This window comes from Stegodyphus dumicola, chromosome 2, assembly GCF_044657685.1.
Source record: "Stegodyphus dumicola isolate Sdum_Otavi_A_Nest chromosome 2, ASM4465768v1".
In the NCBI taxonomy this organism is placed as follows: domain Eukaryota; kingdom Metazoa; phylum Arthropoda; class Arachnida; order Araneae; family Eresidae; genus Stegodyphus; species Stegodyphus dumicola.
Genome location: NC_140769.1, coordinates 191,655,807 through 191,665,745, shown reverse-complemented (window position 1 = coordinate 191,665,745; position 9,939 = coordinate 191,655,807). Strand labels below are relative to the sequence as shown.

Here is a 9,939-nt window from a genome sequence, read left to right as displayed (position 1 = left end):
TATCTAACTATTAAGTAACGATAAGACTTATTCTAGAATTAAAATTATTTAATTTCCTGAATGCTTTAATATAAGTCTGGCTACACTCTTCTGTGTGAAAGACCACAAGCCCTTTGCCTGACACACAAACTTTTAAGCCTCCTTTTTTTGCAATAAATAGTTAAAAATTAAAAAATGGGCTGTAACTTTAGCACTCATTTTTCATAATTATTATAAGACCAGTATATTCATCTTTTTGATTAGCAGCAAGTTCACTCCTATTTCTTTGTTTTTGAATGTTGAAAAATTAAAATATCTAATTATTGGTAGCTCTTTTGATATTGGAATGTGTGAAAGTTTAATTTGTATACAGCTTTACATACTGAAACTTAACAAATATGCAAGTACTCTTATTAACCAGGGGAAAAAAAAAAAAAAAAAAAGTGTCCACATTTTTAAGTGACTATAGCGTTTTTTAATTTTAATCAATGAAAATCAATTGATATCATGGATGATGAAATAAAGAATGAAAATATATTTTATTTAAGAAGAAATTGGGATAATGTATTAGTCAATGTCTTGTAAGAAACACTACTTATACAGTCAAAAGTCTTTAATCCGGACTCGTCGGGACTTCGGCGATTCCGGATTATAGATCATCAGTTTAAATCTGGTAAGATGGCATGCAGAAATTATAAAATTAAAAATATGAAACCGTAATTTATAAAATAATGAGCAATTATGATCTAAAGGGTATCCAAATTTACCAAAAAAGAAGCCTAATATTTATTTGTTTACTTTATTAAACATTTCTTTTAACGCGCGGATGCGTAAAGCATACCTTACTCATAGCCGAAATTAGAAAATTGCAACCAGAAAACTATGTGATTTGTATTCGTGATATTTATAATGACGAGGAATTTGATTTAAATCATATCAAAGACGGAGTACATCGAAATTAAATACTACATTTAGTAAGGAATTATAAGCCGACTAAAATAAAAACATCTGCCCTGAAGATAACGATAGTGTTGACAGATCAACTTCCAGTTCATTGCGCGCCCCCCAGAGCAGGGTGAAATTGATAAACAGATTTCGGAACGGTTAGATAAACAAAGGATATGCTTTTATCCATTTTTTTGTAGCAATTCGTTTTTTGTTTGATGGACATCGAAACATACTTTCGTTTTCTAGATCCTTTGGGAGCTCTAGCATCGGAAATTCTATTTGACATAATCGAAAGTTCAAGCTTACTTTTAGAAAATTGCTCTTACAGTCTGCAAAAAATAATAAGCCGGATCCAATTTGAAGATTAAGGAACAACGCAATTATCAACATTAACTGAAATAGAAAATTAGATAATTTTAGCTTTTACCGTCCGTTATACATTAAACGCGCACGCGAAAACGTATTCTGCACTTGCGCAGTCGTAAATGTCTTGCGCGCACGAGTAAAACGCCTATGCGCATGCGTCAATGCGCAGAAAGATTTTAGCTTTGAGGTCCGGATTATAGATCATTCCGGATTACGGGTGTCCGAATTAACGACTTTTGACTGTATTATGCTTCATAGATATGACTAATTCCTAATATGTGGGGTAATTTTCAGTAAAAAATAATTCAACAATGGATAATTTTTTTCCCAGACTTTATTCAGAATACATAATAATTATTTTACAAAGTTTTTATTCATCTTTTATTTCTGAAAATAAAGACATATCAGATAAAATTCCTTGAATAGAGTATAAATATTATTATTCAATCATATTACTCAAAAATTTATGAGTTTCAGTTTCAGAAAATTCTCCCGGCAAAGCTTGCTCTTGACTTTTAAATACATACCAGATTCCTGCCAATCGTTTACTGAAAAATAAAGAAGACTAAATTCAATTGTGAAACAGCCAAGATCACTGAAAACAATGCACTATTCATTTTGCAAACATAAGCCTGAAATATTAAAAATGATCAGATTGAGATCAGATATGAGATTATTTATGAACAGAAAAATTTGCAGTACTTGCATACTATCCCATTGGCCATGAAAATTGGTGCAGAACCACTAATCATTCCTGAGGAAATCCTTCACAGTCAATGGGATGAAGTGTTAAGTACAAATTCTCTGATTCCTCTTTAAAAAATAAGAGAAAATTTTGGCATGTAGGTCCCCGAGAATGCATTGTTAACATAAAATGAACTATTCTCTATTATCCACAATTGGGGGTATCACCCTGGCCAAAAGGGTTCATTGTTGCCTACTTTAACAATTTTCTCTTATACTACCAAGTTACATACAAAACATAAGCATTTTTATTTGTTTATTGGCCATATAACATCATTACAAAATAAAGCAAACTAAAAAAAAAAGTGTTTTTATAGAAACTGTATGGCAACAGATGAATTGCAAAATATTTGTCCATTATACTTTATATTTTTCAAGCATCACCAAAGGAATGGAATGCTGTCCTGAAAAACATTTCTTAATTTAAATTTCTTTAAATATATCAATCACTTAAAATTATATGCTTGTATATCAATTTCCGGAATTCAGTTATATTAACTGGCGTATTTAAACTTTGATTTTTAATCCTCTGATAAGCATAGTAGCATACTAAAACACCACAGCTCATATTATCAGTTTGCAAAATATGTGAAGGACAAATTATTTTCCATTTAGTGCTAGTAGCAAATATTTTAGCTAAAACCTCACACCATGTATGAATTAAAATTTGATACTCTTGCCTACATGATTTATTTTGTGGATCATAAAATTCAAAAACCATATCTGGAATATTTACTATTATTAATATCCAATGACAATTTAAATTTGCAGGGATAAAAAATAATTTCGCTGATTTCAATCTTGTTAGTAATGGATCTTTAATACAAAAATTTGGTTTAGGAATTTGTAAATTAGACTTAACAAAGGCAAAATCTTCATAACTGTTTAATATTTTAAATAAAAAAGAATCAATTATAGTATTATAGAGCCATCCTTTTCGAAAACATGAAGATACAGATTTAAACAAGTGTTCTTCTTCATTACTTATAAAAGGATCTATAGATTTTAACATATATGGTGTAATTTCAATATCATGTATTTTTAAACATGATTTGGTCAAATCTTTATTCATTCTAACATTTACTGAAAAGTTTTGCTCTGCTGATGATAAATTTATCTTTTCCTGTGTACAAGGTGGAACATTCTCAGTTAAAATATTATAAATAAATTTTCTAAACTGAAGGGTATCTAAAGGAAGATTTAAGGCTAATTTATTTACATGTTGAAATGCATAATAACAGATGAAGACCCCACAACTGCTAGCATGCGGTGGACACTGAACATCCCATGAACCGTTAATTTGTAACTCACTGTTAATTACATTAGACCATTTATTAGTTAAGTTTATGTATTTTGGATTGCATGAATTTATTAACGAGTCATATAAATAAAAGGTATTTTTCTTTAAATCTGCTATGATCAGAACCCAATGAGAATCAATGCAAGCAGGAATCAATAAATATTTGAAAGATTTCAAAGAAACAGGAAAAACATTTCCAAGTGATAATGCATCAGATAAGATAAGCTGGGTAATCGAGGAATCAGCAAAAGTATATTGATCATCACTTTCTAAAATTTTGTATAAAAATGCATTTATGATTACATCAAATAACCACCCCCTAACAAAATCTGTACAAACCGATTTTATAAAAAATTCTTCACTTTTACTGATATAAGAATCTAAAGACTTTAAAGCAATACGATTGATACTATAGCAGCCAATTTGTAAAATTCTTTCAGAAATATCTTCGCTAGACTTTAATGGAAGGGAAAATGATTTATTTTGATCAACACTGGTTAAATCACATAGATATTTATCACTGTCATTTAAATCAAATGCTATGGCTTTAAATTTAATTTTCTTTTCCACACATTCATTTATTTCTGGGTCATCTACATTATCACTAAAATCTTGATTCTTATTCTGCTGACATTTCTGTAATTTTCTCTTTTTAGAAGTTTTAAACAATTGTGGATTAAGTTTTTGATTTGGTGCAACTGGACATGATGCACTTGAAACTGCTCTTGAATTTTCATTCGAGTTTAAAATTCCTCTACATTCTGAAACTAATGAATTTAATGTTGTATGAACACACTTTAACATGACATTTTGGACTTTTGGTTGTCTTATTAATTGCAGTAATTCTTCTACAAGCTTTTCACATGCATTTACTCTCTGTTCAATACTTTGTGGATTGTAATGATTAACAGAATACACATTTATTGATTTCATACTTTCATTGCATTTCTGATTCGATTCAAGATTAATCCCCGAGGGATTAAACACACAATCATTTTGTCTATTAAGGAATGAATGCACTTTATGTATATGTTTGCACAGCAATTTATCTAAGCAATTGCAGTGATACAAGTGACTACACAATGAGATACATGATACTTTAGGGCATCTATAAAAGCAAAAATCCTGACACAGACAAATTTCAAAAAGACGCTGCACAGTATATATTTTATTTTTTGTCTGAGAACAAACAGTCCAAGAAGTATCAGAGCATTTATTTACATCACTGTCCCTAATTTTTAGTCCTCTCTGATGCCTACTTAAACAAAAAATGGAATTTCTGGGAGCTACATTAGTGTATAATTTATAGGTATGATTTAAATATTTATCTTTCTCAATTGTCAGAAGTGTAGAAATTAAAATATCTAATCGTCTATTATGTCTCCGCTTAAAATAAACAGTTTTCAACTGATTGTGAAAAGATTCACAGTACATGTTAGTATCAGTAAATGCATGTGGAAAGTTCCGATAACACAAAGCCCATTCCTCTAATCTATTTTTATAATTTTCAGAAAAATATTCAATAAAATCTCTACTTTTCCTAGAATAGTCATTCAAAAACTTACTTATTTGATCATGAAAAGTGATCTGGTTTCTTTCATGTAATATTTTTGTTAATTCTCCTAGCATTTTTTGTCGCACTTCCTTATCTACCACTTTAGAATTTAGTTGCCGGAACCAACTTTGGCGTACGTGCCACGAACATAAAAGATGCTTAACTTCTTGACCAAAAACCTTTGAAAATGCAGGATATGTAACTTTGTCATCATCTGTCATTACACAGTTTACATATAAATTTGGTACACGACACTTTAAACTATTAAATAAACAATAAAGAGTGTCAGCATCTAGAAAATTAGTAATAAAATGAGCAACTGGATAGCCACAACCAAATTCATCAGGTACTGTAAGATTAAGAAGGTAAAAATCATACTGGTTAGTCTTATGTGTAGAATCGATACATAAAATCTCTGTACAACCTTTTATCATCATTTCTTTCTGTTCACGCGTCTGAAGACCAAGAGCAAACGATACTTTATGATTTGGAAGATTATCTAGATCAGTTGGACCGTACAAAGTTGAATTATTCTGAGGCTTATATAATAACACAGGATTGCATGCTTCACATTTTAAAGTTTCAATGATTGAATTAACAGAAACTGTATCACTACTTGGACGCAATGAATTGTTTAAATATCTAGAATAAGCAGAAATAGTTTTACGGGAGACAAAGCTTTCCTTTACAGGGAAATTATTTCTATTCTCGCGATTTCCTGATCCATCTTGTAAGATATCCCTTATTTTTTGTGGAGGCACAGATAAACATAAATTTGCTTTTATCAAACACCGCGTACTTTGTTTCAATGGCTGATATTTACAATTTTCAAACTTTTGCTCATGATTATGTTTAGGAAAGTAAGAAACAGAGATTTTATTCATTTCTTCACAAGCCCATATTCTGACCGGACAACATACACTTTTTGAAATTGTACCTTTTTCATTTTTCCGACTAGTTTTTTTTTTTTTTTTCAAAATCAGAATAACCTTGCGTGGTAAACTGACAACAATAATAATGATAAGTTTTAGAATTTTTCGTTACTTTAGAAAACTTTCTGAATGAAGTAAATGTCGAGGTTCCTTCCAGTTCTAGCCAATCTTGAAAATAACTCATTGTTTCAAATGAATATTCTTTTAAGTTATTTAAATTATGTTCATCTGCTAAATGCTTATTAAAATTTAAAACATATGTAAAAGACTTATGGCAATCAGGTATGAAGCATACATACAATTTTAACTTCTGTGCAAAATTTCTTATGTTTAAAAAAATGATAATTTGCAAGGATAACATTTATTACAATTTAGACATTTCCGAGGGTAAACAGATGAAAAATTTTGTTTTAAACAGGTACTTGTTTATTTGAACATTTTTTTTTTTTTTTTTTTTTTTTTTTTTTTGTGGTTATAAAATGAATTCTTCGATTTATAAGTTTTCAAGCATATTTCACATTTACGAAGATAAGCCATTTCTATTTTATCACTAATACATTCTTTGGTTTCTAATTTTTTAGCACTCAATACATTATCAATGTTTATAAGAATATTACTCCGAGGAGAAGTTATTGAAAGTTTAAAATTTTCAATTTCAAGTTTTTCTTTGCAATTTTTTTTATGATTATTAAAAGAATTTTTAGTTTTATAGTTTTTTTTACAAATATCACATTTTCTAGGATAAAGCGATGGTGCATTACAGTCAATTTCGGACCCCCCCTCCAGTCAGAATAGGACACATAGACTTATTTTTCCTCACCTGACAATTAATTTCACTGCTTTCTACATGATCTTTTAGTAAACAAAATTTATTAAAGTGAAAGAAACTTAGGCCTGAACTACAAGATGTGCTTTTTCTGGTCATAGAAATGTTCTTTTGCTGCAAAACATAACCAGAGACAAAGTCAGAGTAAAAATCATCTTTTGTTGTACACAATTTAGGTTGTGAAATATCAAAATTTGTTGAATCATTTTTTAAACTCCCTTTGCCACTAACAGAAGCACAATACAATGGATAACAATCACTGAAAGAAACAGCACTTGCCTGCTGTACACTACAACCAGCAGCAGTGACTGCATTCTTTAGTGATGATCCCATGTAGGCCATTACACTTCTTAGGCGCAAAACAGCTGAAGCAGCATTCTTCAGATGCAAACTGCCACTAACAGTCAAATCCCTCCTTGGACACAAACCATCAACAAAAGCACGAATTGGTTTCTTCTGAAAACTAGCAATTGGGACAGTAGTGTTCGTAGAAGAATTAACAGTGGAACTAGCACTGCTCCTCAGAAAGCGGCCAGAACCATGGACTGCAACACGCCTGGAGGAGTCAACATCAGCAAGGATATCATTTCTATGACAGGGGCTGGGAGTGACGTTATTCCTTGAATGCAAACCAGAAGCAGCATTCTTCGGATGACAGCCAGTACCATGGACACCAACAAGTCTAGAATGACAGCCAACACCGGGAATGACAACGTTCTCAGGACTTAGGCCAGGGGTAGCAACGTTCCTTGGACGCAAATCAGAACCAGAACGAGGGACGGCAGCATTCCTTGGACGTGAACTAAAACCATTGACATACTTAAAATGAGAGCCAACACTACATATGGCAACATTTCTAGGATGACATCTAGGTTTAGTCCCATTCCTTACATGCAAACCAGAACCAGTTCTATGGACAGAAGCGTTCCTTGGGCGAGATCCACCACCATGGCCAGCAATGCAAAGAGACCGAGAGCTAGCATCTGGGTTGGCAACGTTTTTCGGATGTGAGCCAGGGGTGGTATCATTTTGCAGATGCAAACTAAAACCATCTGTGTGGTTAACAGCATTCTTTGAATGAGAGTCACCACCATGGACAACACATTTAAAACGAGATCCAGCACGAGAAATAGCAACCCTCTTCAGCCGAGAGCCAGAAGCAACTTTAGCAGCATTTCTCAAATCAGAATTAGCCTTCCTAGTAGCATCTACAGCACAACCATGCTTTAAAACAGTTGAATAGAGAGGATAAGAAGGGCTTGCAGAAACAAAAGAATCACTCAGAGGTGGAAAATCCAATGTAGTAAATGAAACACAAGGCAATACAAAAGGACTTACCTTTGTAGAAACTGGCTTTGAAGTCAAAACAATCTTGATATTATCCAGGAAAACTGCCGCAAGTTTCTTGTTCCCCAGACGGTTTAGATGTAATCCATCCCTAGCCAATAACTTAGCTCCAAAATGATGAGACGACCTGCAAATAAAAAACGCTTCTCGATTTTGGCAGTACTTTTCAAGTTGAGAATTAATTTCTACAATCTTTCTATTAATTACCTGTAAACGGTTCAAAGCTGCTACTCGCTGATTTAAAGTTGTGAAAAAATCTTCACCACGTGGTAGGATATCTGAAATGATAACATTGATATTCGGGTTCAAACGTTTAATATCCTTAAAGAGGCAATCGTACTTTTTAAGAATATCTTCAACACTGTCATTCGAATTGTTGGTACCAACATGTACCAAAATCAAATGGTATCGATTGTCCAAAAAGGATATCTTACGTCTTAACCTTTCTATCGTTGCACCAGGAAAAGAATGTAAATCTACTTCATAATTCAGAAGATTCGCCGGTAAATATTCATCCAAATATTTAACCATTGAATCTCCAATTATAAGTAATTTCATCTTTTTTGGTTGCATATCGGCAAAACAAACAACTACAAATCGAAACACAGATCAATAATTATATATGCTGTAAATAAAATGCAACTATAAATTAAATGAAAATCAAACACTAATCATAAATATAACAAAATACAAATAATTATTAATAGAAAAAAAGAAGATAAATAGCTGAAGGAAAGCGAGAAAAATGGCGCAAAAAATACACTCCTCACACTCGCTAATTAACACGTGAACTAAATTAGCGCCAATTCTTGACCTCGCGGAAAAATTTACGGGAAAAAAATAACGCCAAATGCTCGCCAAGCTTTGTTGCCAACGGAGATATCAAAGGTACATATCCGGTGATGACGTAGAACACACTTCCGGGTTCCGATTTGCGGAATTCTGTAAAACTCGAATTCGCTACAATCAACAACAAGAACTAAGTAAACAACTGAACTGAGACGTTTTCTTCCGGCTTTTTAAAGCTTGGAATAATATCGGTAGCTTTCTGGGCATGGTCTTCTAGACAGGCTTCAGCGTTTCCGTGTTCCTTTCTGATGACGGATAGTTATGTCATATTCCTCGAGTCTCTGCGTCTATGTCATATTCCAGGAGTCTGGCTATTTAGCCTTCAGGATTCTTGAAATTGAAAAGCCAGGTCAACGATGCATGGTCTGTTCGGAGCAGGAATTTTATGCCGTAAAGATAATGATGGAAATGTTTTACGGCTTTTCCTATGGCGAGCGACTCTTTCTTGGTAACGCAGTAATTCCTTTTCGGTTTAGATAGACACTTGCTCCAGTATCTACCACACGTTCTTGACCGTTTATTTCTTGAGACAAAACATCACTATCACTGCTTGCATCCGTGTCGAGAATAAATGGTTTGTCGAGCTGAGGATATGTCAGGATTGGAGCATATGTTGGAATTTCCTTCAGGTTGTTAAACGCATTCTTTTGTCCACAAGAACTTCAGCTTATGAAGGCGTCTTGCGACGAAAGCAAAGCCCTTCACAAATCTCCTACAGTAGGTGCTAAACCCCTGGAAAGTTCTCAGCTGATGGACATTTTCGCAACGTCTCCAGGTAACTGCCGGGTTCGTCATAGATTGAATGCACATAGAACCGATGATAGCTTGATAAAATTTATTTTTACCAAAGAAACACTTCACAGTATCTCAGAATAACAATTTGGCGACGATATTTAGTCGCGTAACCATCGCCATCCTGGCGATATTTTGCAAGTTTACAGAGATAGCCATTTACCCAATGTTAAATAGACTTGGCACTACACTCCCAAAATTATATGTAAAACATTTTTTAACAATATATATATTTAAATAGCACAGATTCAAATTACTTTTTATTATTATTACTTATTTTGCTTCTTGGGAAATCCACAAA

At 32.7% G+C, this 9,939-nt stretch overlaps 1 protein-coding gene across 6 annotated transcripts; it reads right to left on the bottom strand.

Annotated features, from left to right (window-relative positions):
• Positions 1 to 1,717: 1,717 nt before the first annotated feature.
• LOC146998686 (platelet-activating factor acetylhydrolase IB subunit alpha2-like) lies at positions 1,718 to 8,778 on the bottom strand. 6 transcript variants are annotated; one of them, XR_015039692.1, is made up of 3 exons: positions 8,205 to 8,778; positions 7,989 to 8,124; positions 1,733 to 1,841 (listed from the first exon to the last, which is right to left on the bottom strand). XR_015039692.1 is itself a non-coding variant. In XM_085811594.1 (2 exons), the coding sequence occupies exons 1-2, from the start codon at positions 8,568 to 8,570 to the stop codon at positions 1,733 to 1,735; spliced, it is 708 nt and encodes a 235-aa protein (XP_085667720.1). In that variant the 5' UTR covers positions 8,571 to 8,777; the 3' UTR covers positions 1,718 to 1,732. The 6 variants fall into 6 exon arrangements, 3 of the variants coding, with proteins under 3 accessions (XP_085667720.1, XP_085667722.1, XP_085667721.1); XR_015039691.1 differs by having other exon boundaries at positions 1,761 to 2,106; XR_015039693.1 differs by having other exon boundaries at positions 1,771 to 1,858.
• Between the last annotated feature and the right edge of the window lie 1,161 nt (positions 8,779 to 9,939).